Genomic DNA, 22,450 nt, shown 5'->3' with positions numbered 1-22,450 from the left:
CAGCTGTGCGTCGGTGGCAAGGAGTAGAGCAGGAGCAGGGGGACAGGAGGGCGCGAGCAAGAATAATGTCCGCCGCCCCCTTGCCCCCCTCAATTTATAACCCCCGGATTCAAACGTGGGGAAGTGGGATCGTCTGCACACGCCCGTTCCACTACCCCGCAATAAGTGCGCACGTACACGCGCACTAACTGCGCGGGGAAGTGCAACCAGCTCCCAGACGCTGCAATAAATCCGCGCGCGTGGGCCAAAGGCGCGCGGCGACGGGCCTCGGCCCGTCGCCTAGTCCCGTCACGCGCGTGGCCTGTCAGGCCCCTCCGACTTCCGGGCACCACGTGGCGCCTGCGCGAAGCCCGAGGGGTCGCCTCAAGATTCGACGGACTCCTCGGTTCCCGCCACGGTCGGGGTGCCACGATCCGGTTTCTGAGAAAACCGGCACACAGTGGGTGTTGTCGAACCCGGCTCTCACAGATTCCGCCTTGCTCAAGGGGGAAACTACGAAGGCCCAGTCATCCGAAGACGGCGGACCTTCACAGCTTCGGGGACTACTGTCGGGGGGATGAACCCCGGGAAGGCAATGGAACCCAGATCTATTTCAAAAACAGCAGGGCCCGCATCGCCCCGCAAACCAGCACGCGCCTGGCCGGGTCGCTCAACCCGGCAAGGCTCGCAACCCGGCCAAGACCCTCGACTCGGCAAGGTACGTCGACCCGGTCGCAGAAGCTGGCGCAAGACAACTCAACCCGGCACAGCCATGGCTTCCCCAGCAAGCCAACCCACCCGTGGCGTCCACGGCAACCCAGCCACGGGTCAGCTCCCGTCCCATCCAGGTCGTACGATGGGACGAGACCTCAATCACCGATGACCAAGACAACAGTGCTCCCGCCCATGCCTGTGGTCAGCCGGAGCGTGGCAACAGTGCCCCTTACCTACCCGCTGACCAGGGCTGGCGTGGCAACAGTGTTCCCGCCCTCACCGCTGACGACAGCAAGCGGCGGCCTGACGGAGAACACTGCGCGGCTCAACTCGGCCATGCCATGACAATCCACAAGACGGCGCACAGTCCCCCTAGGCACGCGGGGCCCGCACCTAGGGGAACCCGGCGAAACACAAGCCCACAAGCGGGACCCAGCCCGGTACTCCGGACACCGACAATACGAACCCACCGACCCGACGTATTACCATTGTAACCCTGGGTGGGTTGATCTATAAAACCCCCCAGGAGCCCACGCCTACGTAGGGCATGCAAAAACCCAAGGGCAAGCAAGCAACAGAACACGCAATACGATGCGAGACACAAGACGCATGTAAGAGGGACCCAGGCAAGCATAGGACTAGCCACCACACAGCAACGCCGGGGAGAAGGAGCAGCCCAAGACTTGCCTAGTCTCCTTCCTCCTCCATACAACTCTAGGAGCGACATTGTACTATCGACCATCCAACTAAACTCGGCAGGACTAGGGGTGTTATCTCTCCGGAGAGCCCCGAACCTGGGTATGTCCAGCGTCCCGCGCCCGCGCATATCAACCTCGCCTCTGGAGCCCACCAGCGCCCTCGAGCCTCCTTCTCTCTTTAGCCATCCCTTGGCACCTGCCGTGCGCCCACCACGACAGCAATAGTCGGGGTTGTACTGGGACGCGACAGCTACTGCCTGAAGGGCTGCAGCATGGAGGCGAGCGGCCTCGACCTCTCTTTCATAATTGTTTGCCTCCTCCATAGTTATAAAATATCTCCATTTTACCTGAAAGTTAAAGAAGGCAGGAGTAGGAAGGGTAATATGGACAGCATGTGTCTGTCAAAGATTAGTCTGTACAGGAGGTACTGCTCGTTCCTCACAAGAAACTGGTAGTGTACCAAAGCATTATAATCAAGGAAAGCAGGTGGTAATTCAATGTCATCCCCCTTTATGGGCACCCCAAGATAATTAGCTAGACGAGTGGCATAAATTCCACCAAAGAAATCTCTGTCTTTAGCATTAAGATGTAACCTCCTCGCAATAATAGCCCCCAAGTTATATTGTTTATCACCCAACACAACACACTTGAGGATACTAAGATCTGGAATGCAAAGGTGCCTATGCTCATGCTTATCGTTAATGCATCTACCTATAAAGAGAGCAAAATAATGTATAACAGGAAAGTGAATGCTCCCCATGGTAGCTTGTGTAGTAGTTCTAGTTTCTCCCACAATGATGCTAGTAAGGAAATCATTATACTCGGTCTTATGGGGTTCACTAATGATGCCCCATGGGGGATTTTGCATGCTTCATTAAAATCTTCTAGGTCCATGGTATATGATTTATCATAAAGATCAAATAAAATGATATGCGTATTGCACTGAGATGTAAACTTAAACCTTCGCACAAATGAATCTGTGAGGTGATAGTATTGCTTGCACTTATCTGAAACAAAGTCCTCAAGATTAACATTTTGTACGTACGCATCAAATTCCTCTTTGAAACCTGCATGAACCATGAAGCCATTCGCAAGGCCGTACTTGAGCTTCCCTTGGTGGTTCAAGATCCGGCTCACATATAGCGAGCCTTGGGGCTTTCTTGCTTGAGGAACCACCTTGGTATATCTTCCTAAACATTTTTCTTCTTTGAAAATTTTCTAAAAATTTTAGTGACTCAAAATAAAAGTGAACCAAACTCAAAAAGACTGATAACAACTACTCCTACAAGTTTCTAGGGGCTATATCATGCATCAAAACTACTTTGGACCATATAAATTTGACATGCAAGCTCAACAACAAGGTCACCACGATAGCAAAAATTTGCAATATATAAAGCACTAGAACAAAAACTAATTGCACCATTGGAGGAGTCACATACCAAAGAACAATTCCCCAAAACAGTTTTGCAAATGGAGCTTTGCATAAGGAGATCGAAAATGGCAGCAAGGTGAGCTAGAACATGGGTTTGAGCAATTGGATGATTTTTTCTGGAGGAATACAAAGTGGATGGGTGTTGGAATAAGTGAATGGGGCCCACGTAGAACACACAAGGCTGGGGGTGTGCCCTCCACCCTTATGGTCCACTGGTGCAGCCCCATGGTGCATTCTCAGTGCCAGAAATTCTAAAACATTCTACAAAAAATCGTACTAATTTTTCAGGGCATTCAGAGAACTTTTATTTTCGGGACATTTTGTATTGCACGGAAAATTCAGAAAACAGATGGATAATACTATTTTGCTTTATTTATTCTAAATAACAGAAAGTAAAAGGTGGGTACATAAAGTTGTGATTTCTAAATTCATCCATCTCATGCTCATCAAAAGGAATCCATTAACAAGGCTGATCAAGTCTTATTAATAAACTTCTTTCGAATAACATGAAACCCGAGAATTTTTGAATAACACTAGGTTACCTCAATAGGGATATGCATGTCCCCAACAAGAAGAATATCATATATCTTTTTAATAGTAGGGAGAGGGGATTCAAAACCTCCAATAGTAATAGTTGAAATTTTTGCAATAGATTTGATACTATGAACTTGAGGTTGTTTCTTCGAAAAGTGTACCGTATGCTCATTTCCATTAACACGAAAAGTGACATTGCCTTTGTTGCAATCAATAACAGCCCCTGCAGTATTCAAAAAGGGTCTACCAAGGATGATCGACTTGTAACCACAGCAGGCACATCCTCGCAAATAGCGATGGGCATAGCAATTGATTTATCAGCCATTTGCAAAGAGCTTTCAGTAGGTGTCAACTTATTCAATTCAAGTCTAAGATATAACAAAAAAGGCATAACACGAACATTGGCTCCAAGATCACATAAAGTAGTTTTAACATAGTTTCTTTTAATGGACCATGGTATAGTTGGTATTCCTGGATCTCCTAGTTTCTTTGGTACTCCACCCTTGAAAGTGTAATTAGCAAGCATGATGGAAATTTCATCTTCCGGTATCTTTCTTTTACTTGTAACAATATCTTTCATATACTTAGCATAGGGAGACATTTTCAGAATATTAGTCAAACGCATATGCAAAAAGACAGGTCTAAGCATTTCAACAAAGCGCACAAAATCCTCATCATCCTTTTTCTTAGATGGTTTAGGAGGAAAGGGAATGGGTTTTTGAACCCTTGGTTCTCTTTCTTTACCATGTTTCTTAGCAATGAAGTTTCTCTTATCATAACCTTGATTCTTAGATTGTGGGTTATCAAGATCAACAGCAGGTTCTACCTCCACATCATTGTCATTACTAGGTTGAGCATCAACATGAGCATCATCATTAACATTAGCACTAGGTTCATATTCATCACCAGATTGTGTTTCAGCATCAGAAATAGAAATATCATCGGGATTCTCAGGTGTATCTATAACAGGTTCACTAGAAGCATGCAAAGTCCTATCAGTTTTCTTTTTCTTTTTATTACTAGGAGGACTAGGTGTATCTGTATTAATTCTCTGAGAATCTTGCTCAATTCTCTTAGGCCGGCCTTCAGGATACAAAGGTTCCTGAGTCATTCTACCACCTCTACTCATAACTCTAACAACATTATTATTATTCTTACTATTCAAATCATTGAGCAGATCATCATGTACCTTAAGTACTTGTTCTACTTGAGTTTTAACCATGGAAGCATGCTTACTAATAATCTTAAGGCCACTAACAGTTCTACTCATATAATCACCCAAGCAGGCAAGCATGTAAGCATTACATTTCAATTGTCTACTGACATAAGCATTGAAATTTTCTTGTTTAACAACAAAATTATCAAACTCATCCAAGCATTGGCTAGCAGACTTGTTATGAGGAATATCACCTTCATTAAATCTATAGAGAGAATTTACCTCCACTATCTGTGTCGGGTTATCAAGACCATACATTTCTTCAATAGGCGGTAAATTCTTAACATCTTCAGCCTTAATACCCTTTCCTTTCATAGATTTGTTTGCCTCTTGCATATCTCCAGGATTGAGAAATAGAATATCTCTTTTCTTCGGAGTTGGATTAGGAATTGGTTCAAGAAGTGTCCAATCATTATCATTACTCAATATATTATTCAATAGCACTTCAGCTTGTTCAACAATTCGTTCCCTGAAAACACAACCAGCACAACTATCTAGGTGGTCCCTAGAAGCATCGGTTAGTCCATTATAAAAGATATCAAGTATTTCATTTTTCTTGAGAGGATGATCAGGCGAAGCATTAAGTAATTGGAGAAGCCTCCCCAAGCTTGTGGGAGACTCTCTTCTTCAAATTGCACAAAGTTAAATATTTCCTTTAAAGCAACTTGTTTCTTATGAGCATGCAAATATTTTTCAGAGAAGTAGTAAATCATATCTTGGGGACTACGCACACAACCAGGAGCATGAGAATTAAACCATAGCTTAGCATCACCCTTTAATGAGAAAGGAAACAACTTAAGAATATAGTAATAGCGGATTTTTTCCTCATGAGCAAATAGGGTGGCTATATCATTCAATTTAGTAAGATGTGCCACGACAGTTTCAGACTCATAACCATAGAAAGGATCAGATTCAACCAAAGTAATTAACTCAGGATCGACAGAGAATCCATAATCCTTATCAGTAACAAAGATAGATGAAGTAGCAAACTTAGGGTCATATTGCATTCTAGCATTCAAAGACTTTTCTTTCCACTTGCAAATAATTTATTAAGATCATCTCTATCCTTACAAGCAAGAAAGTCCCTAGCTACCTCTCCATCCATAACATAACCCTTAGGCATAACAGGAGGTTCATATCTAGCAGAGCTAGGTTTGACGGGTGTTTCAAAGTTTTCAGTTTCAATAATTTCATCAGTTCCAGAAATAACATCATCTTCAGCATAATCAATAGTTCTAACTCTAGCAAGATGTTCATCAAGTAATTCACCCAGTGGCATAGTTTTATCAAGAAAAGTAGTAGCATCATAAGCATCATTCATAGCAGAAGTAGCATCATCAATAACATGCGACATATCAGAATCAATAGCAGGTGTAGGTGTCGCAAGCTTACTCAAAACAGAAGGTGAATCAAGTGCAGATCTAGATGGTAGTTCCTTACCTCCCCTCGTAGTAGAGGGATAGATCTTGGTTTTGGTATCTTTCAAATTCTTCATAGTGATCAACAGATATAAATCCCAAGTGACTCAGAGAATAGAGCTATGCTCCCCAGCAACGGCGCCGGAAGAAGGTCTTGATAACCCACAAGTATAGGGGATCGCAACAGTTTTCGAAGATAGAGTATTCAACCCAAATTTATTGATTCGACACAAGGGGAGCCAAAGAATATTCTCAAGTATTAGCGGCTGAGTTTTTAATTCAACCACACCTGAAAGACTTAATATCTGCAGCAAAGTATTTAGTAGCAAAGTAGTATGGAAGTAATAGTAACGGTGACAAAAGTAACAGTAGCAGTTTCGTAGCAATTGTAACAGTAGCAATGTAAAAGTAACTTATCAAAGATCAATATGTGAAAATCTCGTAGGCAATGGATCAATGATGGATAATTATGTCGGATGGCATTCATCATGCAACAGTTATAACCTAGGGTGACACAAAACTAGCTCCAATTCATCAATATAATGTAGGCATGTATTCCGAATATTGTCATACGTGCTTATGGAAAAGAACTTGCATGACATCCTCTATCCTACTCTCCCGTGGCAGTGGGGTCCTAATGGAAACTAAGGAATATTAAGGCCTCATTTTAATATAGAACCAAAACAAAGCATTAACACTTAGTGAATACATGAACTCCTCAAACTACGGTAATCACCGGAAAGAATCCCAATTATTGTCACCTTGGGGTATGCGGATCATAACTCGTAATAGGTGCCTAGAACTTGCAAGATCGGATTAAGAACACAAATATATTCATGGAAACATAAAGGGTTTAGATCTGAATTCATGGCACTCAGGCCCTAGTGACAAGCATTAAGCATAGCAAAGTCATAGCAACATAAATCTCAAAACATAGTGGATACTAGGGATCAAACCCTAACAAAACTAACTCGATTACATGATAAATCTCATTCAACCCATCACCATCCAGCAAGCCTACGATGGAATTAATCACGCACGACGGTGAGCATCATGAAATTGGTGATGGAGGATGGTTGATGATGACGATGGCGACGAATTCCCCTCTCCGGAGCCCCGAACAGACTCCAGATCTTCCCTCCCGATGAAGAACGCTGACGGCTCCATATCGTAAAATGCGATGAACCCTTCTCTCTAATTTTTTTCTTCCCGAAAGTGAATATATGGAGTTGGAGTTGAGGTCGGTGGAGCTTCGTGGGACCCACAAGCCATGGGGGAAAGCCTAGGGGGTAGGGCGCGCCCCTACCCTTGTGGTCACCTAGTGGGTCCCCTCTGGTTGATTCTTTCGCCAATATTTTTTATTAATTCCAAAAACATTCTCCATAAATTTTCAGGTCAATCCGAGAACTTCTATTTCTGTACAAAAATAACACCATGGCAATTCTGCTGAAAACAACGTCAGTCCGGGTTAGTTCCATTCAAATCATGCAAATTAGACTCCAAACAAGGGCAAAAAGTTTGGAAAAGTAGATACGATGAAGATGTATCAGCACCCCCTCCCACATATATATATAGGTGGGGAGGAAGAGGGAAAAAACAAGGAGGCTCCCCAAGGAGGCCAAATCCTCCTAGGGTTCCTTCCCTAGCCCCCACCCCTAACTATATTTGTCGGAGGGGGAAAGGAAAGGGGGGAAAGGGAAGGAAGGGGGAGGCCGAATCCCCCTCCTTCCTTTCTCCCATAGGCCGGTTGCCATAGGGGGGGTGCGCCAGGCCCTTGTGGGCTGGTGTGCTCCCCTCTAATGGCCCAATAGGCCCATCGTCCTCCCGAGGGTGTCCGGAACCCCTTCCGGCGATCCGATGGCTATCCGGTGCACTCCGAAGCTCTTCCGGTGTCCGAATAGTATCATCCTATACATCAATCTTTACCTCCAGACCATTCCGAAGCTCCTCGTCATGTCGATGATCTCAGCCGGGACCCCGAACAACATTCAGTCACCAAACCATATAACTCATATAACACTATATCGTCAATGAACGTTAAGCGTGCGGACCCTATGGGTTCGAGCACTATGTAGACATGACCGAGACACCTCTCCAATCAATAACCAATAGCGGAACCTGGATGCCCATATTGGCTCCTACATATTCTATGAAGATCTTTATCGGTCGAACATTATGACAACATACGTAATTCCCTCTGTCTGTCGGTATGTTACTTGCCCGAGATTTGATCGTCTGTATCTTCGTACCTAGTTCAATCTCATTAACGGCAAGTCTCTTTACTCGTTTCGTATCACATCATCTCGTAACTAACTCCTTAGTCATTTGCTTGCAAGCTTATTATGATGTGTATTATTGAAAGGGCACAGAGATACCTCTTCGATACTCGGAGTGACAAAATCCCAATCTCGATCCATGCCAACTCAGCAAACACCTTTGGAGTTACCTGTAGAGCATCTTTATGATCACCCAGTTATGTTGTGACATTTGATAGCACACAAGGTGTTCCTCTGGTATCCGGGAGTTGCATGATCGACATTCAAGAAAGTAGTAGCAATAAACTGAACGATCATATGCTAAGCTACCGGATGGGTCTTGTCCATCACATCATTATCCTAATGATGTGATCCCGTTATCAAATGACAACACATGTCTATGGTTAGGAAACCTTAACCATCTTTGATCAACGAGCTAATTTAGTAGAGGCTTACTAGGGAGACGGTATTTGTTTATATATTCACACATGTATTTAAGTTTCCAATCAATACAATTCTATCATGAATAAGAAACCTTTATTATGAATAAGGAAATATGATAATGACCATTTTATTATTGCCTCTAGGGCATATTTCCATCAAGAGGTCAGTAGAGAAAGCGAGGTAATGGCAGAGGATCATGGCGCCGGCGGAAGGAGAACCCATCGAGTAATTACGCGAGATGGCCTGATACCATGTGAAACAAGAAAGATGTAGATTGGAATAAAGCACCCAACACAGTGGCCTCTAGGTCATATATATACTGCCTTTAGGGCATGCGGTTGGGCCGATAACTAAAAGAGTTTGTTACAAGAGATATACCAAAATGCTAGCCCCTAACAACTCCTAGATACTAATAGAATACAGTTTAACACAGTGGTCGCGGGCGACAACACCTGCAGAACTTCATCTTGTCTCTGCCAAAAAATGATGCATCAGAGTTCAGTTTGACTGAACCTTCGGCCGGTGGGGTCCAATGCATATTCAGTACGTGTGGTTGGTGTTGGCGGCGCTCCTGCATGTCGGCATCACCCTCTTCATGAGAAGAATCGGCTATCATTTCACAGTTCTTGAACTCTTCGTCGTACCCCCTCCGTCCCAGAATAATGGTTAGTATTTTGGATGGCACCCTGGGTCCGTGCCTGGAAAAATTAGGTGCCTGGCCTGGGCCTGGTAAGGGGTGCTTTCCGTGCCTGTCCAGGCAAGCCTGGCAGTGGCTTGTTTGGTTTCAATGTTGCCTTGTGTTGTGTCAGGTGGGGAATAGAAAATGTTAAGTAACTCAACTCTATACTAGCTTTAGTTAGGAATTGTATTGATCCTGCTATTGATTCTCGTCCTTCGTTGCGGACGTAGTCCTCTCGCAGTTGCCAGCAGTGCCACAACAGTAACAAAATTTTCGCATGCATCTCCTCGGACTCGGTATCTAGCAGTACCTGAAGCCAGCCCTCCCTTGTAAACCAAAATTTATTCTCTGCTGGCAAGCTCCATTTCTCCTGTAAAGCAAATCTCAGTGCTCTACTCTTTATGCATGCTGCTACAACGTGGCACTCATCTTCTTCTCCATTACCACACATGTTGCAGGTGGCGTCCATCTCAAGTGTTATTTTCCACTTGTTTTTCTTAGTGGCCAAAGTGTTGGTGGCGATTCTCCATCCAAAAATGTGTACATTTCCAGGTACCTTTGCTTTCCAAATAAGACCCCAGATGCTACGGTCGTTCAGGTCTCTAGAGGAACTTGAGGGGTTGGGCTAGCCACTCGAGTTTAGATCCATAGCTAGCTTGTACGCGCTTTTAACCGAGGAAACACCATTCTATTCATAGCGCCATGCAATGCGATCATCCACATTCGATGCCGGAATAGCTAGCATGCAAATCTCATTAGCATCAAACTGATGAAAAATCTGCCTGACCAGCACCTCATTCCATTCCTTACTTCCTGGAAGCATGAGTTCATTAACCCATCGAAGCCTAGACCTCCTAATAAATGCTGCCGTCATGAGACCTTCCTTCCTAGGGATCCATTGGTCATGCTGAATTTGTATACTCTTTCCATTCCCCACCCGCCAAATAAGACCATTTTTAAGGAGCTGCAAGCCGAGCTCAATAGCTCTTCAAACTGGGAAAAGCATCCGATGCAAACACCTTGTCCAGAATGTTCTCGTTCGGGTACTACTTGGATTTTAATAGTCTCGCACACAGGCTATCTGGGTTTTGGATGAGCCTCCATCCCTGCTTAGCTAGAAGCGCCTGGTTAAAAAGATGCATATCTCTGAATCCAGTACCACCCACTCTTTTCAGCCTTGTCATCATCTCCCATGCCATCCAGTGGACCTTTCTCTAGCCCTCTTCCTCTCCCCACCAGAACTCTCTGATCATCCGTTCATATTTCTCACGGAGGCCCTTGGAGAGCATAAACACACTCATGGTGTACACGGGTCCGTAGCTGCATAGTACATGTGCTTTTCCGACCAGTCGCTGCATCTCTTCCCAAACCTGTCCATAATTGGTTGAAACTTGTCATCCTTCATTCTCCCCTCTGACATAGGCAAACCAAGGTATTTTCTTTCCTTTTATACTCCATCAAGACATAGCTTCGGTCTTATTTGCCTTTGCTAGTGACCAGTGCTTTTTTATATGCACGTGTTGGTTTTGGCTGTGTGCATCTTAACTATGCAAACGTCGAAAGCATGCTTATTGTGTTTGAATCCTCTCAATATTTCATTTCAAGCTAGTAATAAAATTCACCGTTGGTCGAAAAAGGGCAAACAAGAACAAAAGCAAACAATCCTCGGTTGACAGTGTGTCATCTTCAGATCAATTATGACCTTTCCCGTCCTTTGCTAGTGACGGATTCCCCGTATCGTTCCAATTTTATCGGATGTCCTCGAAGGGACTGCTAGTGACGGATTGACTGATGCTCCTTTGACAGCAGAAACAGTCCACGAGAAGCTAGCGTACCGCCTCGGTCTGTTCCGCCGGACGTCTGTCTGGACCGAAGAGTGTACACGCACCGTGACCGAACACCAATCTCGCGCCCCTTGACATCCAGCAAGCAATCGAAATCCCGCTGTAAAAAGGGCCTCCGTCTGTGTTCCCTGCGCGCACTCTGGTAACCGAGTAGTACTAGCGCAGGAAGATAAGGTGGAGAGAGATGGGGTCGCTGGGGAAGGATGCGGCGGCGGCGGCGGGGGAGCGGGTGGTGCTGGCGGTGAACGGCGCGCGGCACGAGGCGGCCGGCGTCGACCCGTCGACGACGCTGCTGGAGTTCCTGCGCACGCGGACGCCCGTCAGGGGGCCCAAGCTCGGCTGCGGCGAAGGTGAGCAGAGCACCACCCGTCCACCACCCGATTCATATCCGCTCGTTTAAGTTCTTCTTTCAGTGGTTCGTTCCGATGGAAAATAAAGCGTATCGAGGCAGCTCGACCGAACCAACGTCACAGATGATGGTTCATCATCCTTCACAGCTCGAACCACCTATGGATCTCGGTGTTGACTTTTCAGCCCGCTCTCAACACTCCGACAACACAGACGATCGGACTGGCCGCTGCTCTTTTACTTTCATATAATGTTGATTTAAATTTTCCGAAGTGTGGAGACATAATCTGGCCAATCAGGCAAGTTCACGCGTATAATTTCAAGTAGGAGTATACAATTCGACTTTGTAGTTCAGTGGTTGTAATATGTTCAAAAAGTTCAGTGATAGTAATTTTTTTCCCTCAGGTTTAATTTGACTTTTTTTAAGAATGAATTTTAATTTAGCTTTACCTACTATCAAACGACTAGTCGACCACTGACGACTTTGTATAACAGTTGGCGGAAATAACCTTGCCCAGCAAGTTATTGTCACTACACCCGGCCTAGCGATGGCATTGAGATGTATTACTATTTTCTTGACTTTTATCTAAGATAACATATACTCAGCGAGCAATGCTACATCCATAGACGAGGGTGGAAACAATTAGGCTGTGTTCGGTTGGCATGGATTTGAATAGGTTTGGCCGGGATTAAATCCCATACAAGTAAAATCTCACCAAACCCCCTCCAATCCCCTTGAGACAGGGTGTAACCAAACAAAGCCTTAAGAGGAAGATTACATAGCATGCCCGTAACAGCCGGTAGGTGTAGGATTATTGGCCACTCAGCCCAGACATGGCGGAGACAAAAGGATACCTCGCCGTTGTACTTTTCCCATAGTGGAGCAATCATACACCCATCCAAAACCATTGGACCATGACTCTCTTTTTTGTCAATGTTACTTTTTCCTGTTTGGTGATCAGGCCCCATCCATGTTCAACTACTATAGTGGGATATACTTTCATTTACGAAGTTTGTTCTGTCCGGAGTAATTTCGCTCCGTAAAACCAGTTTGCAGTGCCCATTGTGCGTGTTTTTAGGGGTCAACTTTTAAGGATCTGCTAGAGATGCGTACCATCAGACTTTTGCCCATATCACCTTTGGTGGATGCTTTATATTGATATTTATATAGATTCACATAACTTGACACTGTACAGAAATAGCCCAACAAACGGGGTAACTAGTGGGACCAAGTGATCTGCAATTGCCTTGGCTTTTAGTTTTTTTTTTGTAGGGAATTGCCTTGTTTTCTAGTATTTAAGTACTATATCTTCTCCAACTTGTTCTTTTACCTAGGAAAAGGTAAATAATCCGTAAAAAGGAAAAGGTAAATAAAATAAGGACATGACTAGATGGCGCATGTGTGTTATCAGATTTTCGAGTAAACACGTATGGAAAGTTTATCCTTTGTATCCCCTAACGTGCACTAAACGTAAACGGTAATTTTACCTGGTGAACGAACGTATGGTGCAAGGGGGATGACAAGCCAATCATCTTTGCTGGCAGTTTTAGTTGTAAAAAATGATATCAAAAGACGGTAGTCTAAAAATTGCCTTCTCGGGAGAAACTGCCACGTTTTTTGAAAAAAATGCCACCTCTTCCCACTTCGTCACAACTAAAACTGTCATCGAACCGTTCGCATGTGCCACCTCCTTTGACGAATGTTCGCCAGTTAGGAGGGCCCAAAATAAAAGGGGGTCTTCTGCATGTAGAAATTTCTCTATATGGTTGCTTCCTCACATGCAAAGATTCGGTGTAATTTTGAAATTTTGTAATTACATATGCATGTCTCCGGCATCATGTATTTTTGTCTGTATGTGATGATTTTACTACTACCCCATGTGTTGTTCCTGCGTGCGCCTCCAAAAATGAAAGTGCATGGGTGCTCATATTTTCTTTGCGATAAACAAAAAGCTATACTTTGCTAATTAAATATGCAATTAGGCAATTTTAGCCAAAAGGTTAGATACAAGTTTGTACTATCAATTTTGTTGGCGGGTATTTTTTGTAGTGTCATTTTGGGTAGACATGAACAATTGATTGCACTCTTTGCACCAACCGGTGATTTGATGGATCTTAATCGGTAGGATCTCTTTTTTTTTTTTACATTTACAGACAACCGTTGCCTTTGGTCTGAAATTCTGTGAGATTTATCTTCAGTTTGGGTCGACTCTAACTGAAATTAACAAATCCCTGCAAAAAAAACTGAAATTAACTAACAACGTGTGTTAACGTTGCTGCGTGCATGGATGCAGGTGGATGCGGCGCATGCGTGGTCCTCATTTCCAAATACAACCCGGCCACCGACGAGGTGACCGAGCACTCGGCGAGCTCCTGCCTGACGCTCGTCGGCAGCTTAACCAACTGCTCGGTCACCACCAGCGAGGGCATCGGCAACACCCGCCATGGCTACCACCCTGTCCAGCAGCGCCTCGCCGGCTTCCACGCTTCCCAGTGCGGCTTCTGCACCCCCGGCATGTGCATGTCCATCTTCTCCGCCCTCGTCAAGGCCGACAAGCCCGACGGCCCTGCCCCGCCGACGGGATTCTCCAAGCTCACCTGCTCCGAGGCCGAGCACGCCGTCTCCGGCAACCTATGCCGCTGCACTGGCTACCGGCCCATCCTCGACACCTGCAAGAGCTTCGCCGCTGACGTTGACCTCGAGGACCTCGGCCTCAACTCGTTCTGGAAGAAAGGCACTGACCGCGCCGACGTCGGCAAGCTGCCGGAATACTCTAGCGGCGCCGTCTGCACCTTCCCTGAGTTCCTAAAGTCTGAGATCAAGGGTCAAATGAACGACATTCCAGCGGCGATCGCCGGCCAAGACGGCTGGTACCATCCCAAGAGCATCGAGGAGCTTCATAACCTCTTTGATTCCAACTGGTTCGACGAAAACTCGGTCAAGATCGTGGCGTCCAATACCGGCGCCGGAGTTTACAAGGATCAAGACCTGTACGATAAGTACATCGACATCCAAGGGATCCCGGAGCTTTCAGTCATCGACAGGAGCAGCAAGGGGGTGGAGATCGGGGCAGCCGTGTCCATCTCCAAAGCCATCGAAGTCTTCTCCGATGGCACTCCGGTGTTCACAAAGATCGCCGGTCACCTCAGCAAGGTTGCCTCGCCGTTCGTCCGGAACACGGCGACTGTCGGCGGGAACGTGATCATGGCACAGCGGCTGCAGTTTCCGTCGGATATCGCCACCGTTCTTCTCGCCGCGGGTTCGACGGTCACAGTCCAGACGGCTTCCAAGATGTTGCGCCTGACGATGGAGGAGTTCTTGGAGCAGCCTCCCTGTGATGCCAAGACTATACTGCTCAGCATATTTGTCCCGGATTGGGGTTCAGACAATGTCATCTTCGAGACCTCTCGTGCATCCCCAAGACCGTTCGGCAATGCTGTCTCCTTTGTGAATTCTGCATTCCTGGCAAGGACTTCAGGGCAGTTCATAATTGAGGATATCTGCCTCGCATTTGGTGCTTACGGTGTCGATCACGCCTCCCGGGCTCGGAAAGTTGAGGAATTCCTGAAGGGGAAATCAGTGAGTGCAGCGGTGACACTTGAAGCAGTTCAGTTGCTGAAAGATGTTATCTCGCCGTCAGAAGGCACCACACACCCTGAGTACAGAGTCAGCTTGGCTGTCAGTTTCTTATTCAGTTTCCTTTCTTCACTTGGTAACAACCTGAATGAACCGGCGAATGCTATTGCTCCCAATGGGTCATGTGCTAATGGCTCCGAGAAGCATGGTACTGTTGGAAGCGACGACTTGCCGGTTCGCTCAAGGCAAGAACTAGTTTTCAGTGACGAATACAAACCTGTCGGCAAGCCTATCACGAAAGCCGGGGCGGAGCTGCAAGCTTCTGGTATATTCCTATAACTCTTATTCCAATGTTTCAGCTTACAAGTGTTTCCTTCAAATGATTTGTACTCTTCAATTACAACTGTTAGGTTTTTTTTTCATATATAGCTGACCATTCATGCCGAATGGTTAAGAAGTGCTTACTAGTACTTGAGAGTGTTAGTAAGCATTGTTTATACTAATATTTTCTTCCACATACTTCAAGATCATTTGGGAGTTCTTTTTGTTCATCTTAGTTCACTGGTTCAATCTATGTTGAACCATCTCATATGCTTCATTCCTGAATATATTTCTTCAAAACAACTATTAGCACATCTAAGTTCTATCCTGAAACATGGCTTGACAATATTCTTGCGTGTTTCCTAGGGGAGGCTGTGTATGTTGATGACATCCCTGCTCCCAAGGATTGCCTCTATGGAGCATTTATCTATAGCACACACCCTCATGCCCATATAAAAAGTATCAGCTTCAGGTCATCTTTGGCTTCACAGAAGGTCATCACGGTTATCTCCGCAAAGGACATTCCAGTTGGTGGAAAAAATGTTGGATCCGGCTTCAGGATGCTAGGAGAGGAAGCTCTATTCGGTGATCCGGTTTCTGAATTTGCTGGTCAAAATATTGGCATTGTGGTACCTACTTCTGAACCACTTGAACTCACTTTCAGAAAAATGCAAAACCAGTAGTAGTCTATTTTTAGCCAACATTTTGCAAGGTCGTAGAACTTACCATATTATTGTGTTGCTTTGACATCACTCAGATTGCTGAAACACAGAAGTACGCCTATATGGCGGCAAAGCAAGCCGTCATCGAGTATAGTACAGAGAGTCTTGAGCCGCCGATTCTGACAATTGAGGATGCCATCCAACACAACAGCTATTTCCAAACTCCCCCATTTTTGGCTCCTCGGCCCGTTGGGGACTTCGAGCAAGGGATGTCTGAAGCAGATCACAAGATCCTATCAGGAGAGGTACACACTTGATATTTAGGAGGCTGCATTCTTAGTTTCAGACAAGGCCCAAATATTGACACCTAGTAACTTTGTTAATTTCCGACAGGTGAAACTTGAATCGCAGTACTACTTCTACATGGAGACGCAGACTGCATTGGCCATCCCGGACGAAGACAACTGCATCACCGTCTACTCCTCGACGCAGCTACCAGAGATCACGCAGAATGTCGTCGCGGACTGCCTGGGCATCCCGTACCACAATGTCCGCATCGTCACCAGAAGAGTTGGAGGCGGCTTTGGTGGAAAGGGACTGAAATCAACCCATGTAAGTTCATTCAGACTACACATCAACAATAAGTTCTGCTTTTCGGTTGGTACAATCTTCTGATCATGTTGCAATTGTTTGGGTTTTCAGGTAGCATGTGCGTGTGCAGTTGCAGCGTTCAAGTTGCAGCGCCCTGTCCGGATGTACCTCGACCGCAAGACGGACATGATCATGGCCGGAGGGCGGCACCCGATGAAAGCGAAGTACTCCGTCGGGTTTAAGTCGGACGGCACGCTTACGGCTCTGCACGTCGATCTTGGGATCAACGCCGGGATATCGCCGGACTTGAGCCCGTTGATCCCGGCTCACACCGTCTCTTCTCTCAAGAAGTACAACTGGGGCGCCCTCGCCTTCGACATCAAGTTGTGCAAGACAAACGTGTCGTCCAAGTCGGCGGTGCGGGCGCCCGGCGACGTGCAGGGCTCCTTCATCGCCGAGGCAATCATCGAGCATGTTGCGTCCGTGCTCGGAGCTGACACCAACGCCGTCCGGAGAAAGAACCTCCACAGCGTCGAGAGCCTCACGAAGTTCTATGGCGACACCGCGGGAGACGCCCCGACATACAGCCTCGTAGACATCTTTGACAAGCTGGCCTCGTCGCCGGAGTACGGTAGCAGGGCAGAGGCTGTTGAGCGGTTCAATGGCGGGAGCAGGTGGAAGAAGCGCGGCATCTCGTGCGTGCCGATCACCTACGAGGTGACCCTCCGGCCGACGCCGGGGAAGGTGTCCATCCTGAACGACGGCTCGATCGCTGTGGAGGTCGGCGGCGTGGAGCTCGGGCAAGGGCTGTATACCAAGGTGAAGCAGATGACGGCGTTCGGGTTGCGGGAGCTCTGTCCCGACGCCGACGGGCTGCTCGACAAGGTGCGCGTCATTCAGGCCGACACGCTGAGCTTGATCCAGGGCAGCTTCACCGGCGGGAGCACCACGTCCGAGAGCAGCTGTGAGGCGGTCCGACAGTCGTGCGCCCTGCTCGTCGAGCGCCTCAAGCCCATCAAAGAGGGCCTCGAGGCCAAGTCAGGCGCTGCCGCGCCATGGAGCGCCTTGATTGCCCAGGCGAAGATGGCGAGCGTGAACCTGTCGGCCCACGCCTTCTGGAAGCCCGACCCAGCCTTCGTAAAATACATCAACTATGGGGCCGCCGTCAGCGAGGTGGAAATCGACGTGCTGACCGGAGCGACGACGATCCTGAGGAGCGATCTGGTGTACGACTGCGGGCAGAGCCTGAACCCGGCGGTGGACCTCGGCCAGGTAAGCTCACCGCCGACCGGCACAGCCACCTGATTGCTTGCTGCTTCTGCTGGTCGTTGTAATCAGACTCCATTTTTTGTTCATGGATCAGGTGGAGGGCGCATTCGTGCAAGGGGTGGGATTCTTCACGAACGAGGACTACGCGACGAACGCCGATGGGCTGGTGGTGAACGATGGCACCTGGACGTACAAGATCCCCACGGTGGACACCATCCCCAAGCAGTTCAACGTGAAGCTCATCAGCAGCGCGCGTGAGAAGAAGCGGGTGCTCTCCTCCAAGGCGTCCGGCGAGCCGCCGCTGCTCCTGGCAGCGTCGGTGCACTGTGCCATGCGGGAGGCCATCAGGGCGGCCAGAACGGACTTCTCGGTCAACTCACCGCTGACATTCCAGATGGACGTGCCGGCGACAATGGCCGACGTCAAGGAGCTGTGCGGCCTCGACGTCATCGAGAGGCACCTTCAGAGGCTCACCTCCACCGCCACCAGCGCCGCCGTGAAGGCATGATCGTACTTGCATGTAAGTTTTGTCGAAAATTTGGCTTGCCTTCCCTTGCATGTACTTGCATATTTGCTGGAATTGATGACAAGAGGATCATTGAACATTTTCACAGCTTGAGAGACCGTTGAGGCCATCTACCAAACCCTCCCCGTATACTTACGACTTAGGGTACATACTTTTGTTATCCATTGTTTCAAACTATTTGCTTACTTGTTCCAATACATGTATTGATATCAGATTGTTCACCTGTTGTAGGTATCTATTAGTCATGGAGTTGGACACTTTGGGCCATGGAATGAATTATTCAAGCAGCGGGATTCCATGTTAGTAGTTATGTGTGACGTTTATGTTGTATTTTGTGATTTTAGGTGGTTACAACTTACAACCTAGTTCTCGAGAATCTTGAACTGTTCTGAATCATTGGTCATGTAAATTTTTGAGTGCATCTAGCTTCACATTTGAATTTTATGAGATTTGATTCAGCAGGCTTGCATTCGTCAATCAAAATACCTTAAATGTTTCGCCCCGGCTAAGTTCGATTCCTGGATCCGACACTGATTGGCTTGCCTTCCCTTGCATGCAGAAAAGAAAAATACTCTACTCCAGTCAGGACGTATTGCACAAAATAATTTATTTGCTCCAATCAAGCTTATTGCCTACTATATCTGTCATGCATGTCGGGTTATGTCATGATGCAGAGATTAATTAAATTAACAGTGTCAAGCCGAGCATTTGACGCCGTCTTGTGGAAACTGGTGACACATCCCCTTATCAAATACTCCGTTCGTTCCTAAATATAAGTCTTTGCAGAGATTCCACTATGAACTACATATAGATGTATATAGATGCATTTTAAGTGTGAATTCATTCATTTTGCTTCGTATGTAGTCCACCTAGTGAAATCATTACAAAGACTTACATTTAGGAACGGAGGGAGTATATCTGATTAGAAACATGCAAGTTTAGACTAAACTTGCTTTGATTAAGACATACCTCACGGAGTGCAGCAGTGTGTGAGCACACGGGCAAGCTTCAGAACATCCCGTTCATCTTGATCACGACTCACGACCAGTTTCTTGGACGGAGATCACATATGCAAGGGCCTGCTACATAGGAAAGCTGCAGAACATGGCAGGTTGTCCGTCCTGAACAGTTTCCATAGACCGACAGCACAGATTCATGAGTCTGCTGGATCCGATCATCATGTGTTCAAGTTGAAGGAAGAAGCCAAGATTAGAGATCATGGCAGCGAGGCAAACCTGAGGGCGACGTTTTTTGCGTGAGGACGACGTCGGAGGGCCGGGATTTCACATGGCCTGCGACAGCGAGGCCAACGTGAGGACAACGGCGGTGGCATGAGGCCAACGTGACGGCGGCATTTTTTACGGGATGATGATGGCGGCGGCGTTTGGGTGACGAACAGGGAACGCAAGGGGAGTGTTTTTTTGTCTTTTTTTTCACCATTGAGTCAGCAGCCTTTTATTAGGTCAGCGTAAGGTTTTTGTTGGTATTTTTCTATTTCACGTTGGAGCCAATGGGTTATGTCTTTTTTTTTTGAAATACGGCCCGTAGGCGATTTTATTCATTCATAGACCGTACACAATCCGAGTGCAAAACTGCACTTAGGAATACAGGGGTAGTAAAAAAGTTCATGCTGCTCATCTCAGTAGTAACACCATGCCTAGCCAAAACATGAGCTGCTTCATTGGCCTCTCTACCATTATGCTGAATCTCTACCCCCTGGAAAAGCGAGAGATATGAGGACATCTCTCTGAAGATAGGGCCACCTACCGAACAGTGAATCCTGGCGTTCCAGTCATCTACTACTGGTTTGCAATCTGATATGATCTCCACCTTAGGCCATCCTCTGTCCATAGCTAGCAGCATGGCATCTCTGCACCCCATTGCTTCGCACACATATGGATCAGTAAGCCCCTCATATGAGACATATCTCCCTCCATGAAACTCTCCTTTGTGATTTCTTGCCACTACCGCTGTCCCAGCTCTGCGTCCCATAGCATCAGTTGCAGCATCCACATTGAGCTTCACCACACCTTTTGCCGGGGCCTTCCACCTTTCTTTCTGCCGATGTACGATCTTGTCGTTGGCTGGTATATTCAGAGCTCTCAGGTGCTCCTGTATGAGCTCCATAGACCTGATCGGTTGGTACTGCCGCTCCCCATGAGTGTACTTGTTGCGGTCGCTTCATATTGCCCACATCACCGAGATTACAACGGCTGCATCCTCCTTTGCAATGAAGCTGGGGTCGAGGAGATCCCTTGTCCAAGTCAGAGGTAGCAACGTAGGGAGGTTACAGCCAAAAAATCTGAGTGCCTCTGCCCAGAACACTTGTGCATGTGTGCAGGTAACCAAGGCATGAAACAGTGTCTCATCTTCATGTCCACACAACGCACAAATCACATCCTCGCCAATATGTCTCTTTGCGAGCTCCGTCTTGGCAGGTAGGAACCCTTTCATCACCCTCCACCAGAAGATTCGAAATTTGGGTTGAACATTCAGCTTCCATAGACGTTTCCAGCTTTCTTCCTCTCCCGATGAGCTGCCCGCCGAGCTGTGGCCTTCGTCATGCATCTGTTTTAACACTCGGTAAGTCGATCTGACAGAGAAGACGCCAGATCGCTCCCAGGCCCAAGCCCAAAAAGCATCCTCATTTATTCTTGGTCTCGGCAAGTTCAAAATCGCGTCGACGTCCGATCTCAAAAAAAGTTTCTGTAGCAGCTCCGTGTTCCACTGCCCATTCTCCTCGTGCAGCAAGTCAAAAACTAGTTGCACAGGTTCATTAGACAACCTGTAGATCGGCTTCATTGAGGTCATTCCATCTATCCACTGATCATGCCAGATCTCAGTTGTTTGTCCGTTCCCCACACGGCGGGTCAGTCCTTGTTTGAGGACCTCCCTCATTGTAAAATCGCCCGCTAAGTGCGTGAGGAACTGGCTGGACAACCAGCCTGAAGGAAGTTCCCATCTGGGTAGTAGCGGCCTCGCAAGACCCTTGCACATAAACTTTCTGGGTCTACCAGCAGTCGCCAAGCTTGCTTGGCTAACATTGCGTCATTAAAGATCTCCAGGTCACGGAAACCTACCCCCCCCCTTAGACTTCGGGATTGCTAACTTCGGCCATGCTTGCTAATGCATACCATTCTTGTCAAGAGATCCTGCCCACCAATACTTGGACATTACTGTCATGATTCTACCGCACAAGCCTTTAGTGAGTTTGAAGCAACTCATAGAGAAGGCCGGTAGTGCTTGGACCACTGACTTGATATGCACCTCTTTCCCCGCACCCGATGCTTTTCGGAAATCCCATCCTTGAACCCTTGACCTTGCCGCCTCAGCAATATGCTCGAAATTCTGATCTGTTATCCTCCCTGCTGCGGTTGGCAAGCCCAGATATTTCTCCGAGAGGGCCTCTCTTTGAATCTGCAGTACATTCTTAACCCCTCTCTTCGTTGATGCCCCGCACTTTGGGCTGAAGAAAACTGAACTTTTGTGTTTATTAGCACTTTGGCCTGAGCCAAGGCTATAGGCAGTCAAAATCTCATTGAGACGTACTGCACTTCTGCTATCTGCCTTCATGAATACCAAGCAATCATCCGCAAATAGCAGGTGTGAAATCCACGGGGATCTCATTCCTGCTCTAATGCCTTTGTCAATCCATCCCCCGTCATAGTTTTTCAACATACATGATAGGCCCTTCCCGCATAGCAAAAACAGGTAAGGGGACACTGGGCATCCTTGTCGTAGGCCTCTTGACGGGTGGAAAGGAGGTAAGAGCTCCCCATTAACTTTGACCTGGAAGGATACAGAATTGACACATTTCATCACCAAAGAAATCCAATCCTCAGAGAAACCGAGTTGGACCATGATGCCTTGTAGATAGTCCCACTCCACTCGATCGTATGCTTTCATCATATCGATCTTAACTGCACACCATCCCTGCTTCCCT

The 22,450-nt window shown here is 46.9% G+C and overlaps 1 protein-coding gene across 2 annotated transcripts; it reads left to right on the top strand.

Moving 5' to 3' along the window:
- Window positions 1–11,298: 11,298 nt before the first annotated feature.
- Window positions 11,299–18,973, top strand: LOC119312128 (indole-3-acetaldehyde oxidase-like). 2 transcript variants are annotated; one of them, XR_005151254.1, is made up of 9 exons: window positions 11,300–11,563; window positions 13,856–15,463; window positions 15,826–16,088; window positions 16,217–16,426; window positions 16,515–16,733; window positions 16,824–17,984; window positions 18,076–18,501; window positions 18,596–18,651; window positions 18,739–18,973. XR_005151254.1 is itself a non-coding variant. In XM_037587866.1 (8 exons), the coding sequence occupies exons 1-7, from the start codon at window positions 11,398–11,400 to the stop codon at window positions 18,487–18,489; spliced, it is 4,041 nt and encodes a 1,346-aa protein (XP_037443763.1). In that variant the 5' UTR covers window positions 11,299–11,397; the 3' UTR covers window positions 18,490–18,501; window positions 18,739–18,973. The 2 variants fall into 2 exon arrangements, 1 of the variants encoding a protein (XP_037443763.1); XM_037587866.1 differs by lacking the exon at window positions 18,596–18,651 and having other exon boundaries at window positions 11,299–11,563.
- Window positions 18,974–22,450: the final 3,477 nt, after the last annotated feature.

This window comes from Triticum dicoccoides, chromosome 5B (genome assembly GCF_002162155.2).
Source record: "Triticum dicoccoides isolate Atlit2015 ecotype Zavitan chromosome 5B, WEW_v2.0, whole genome shotgun sequence".
Lineage (NCBI taxonomy): Eukaryota > Viridiplantae > Streptophyta > Magnoliopsida > Poales > Poaceae > Triticum > Triticum dicoccoides.
This window is presented reverse-complemented; position numbering and strand designations above follow the sequence as displayed.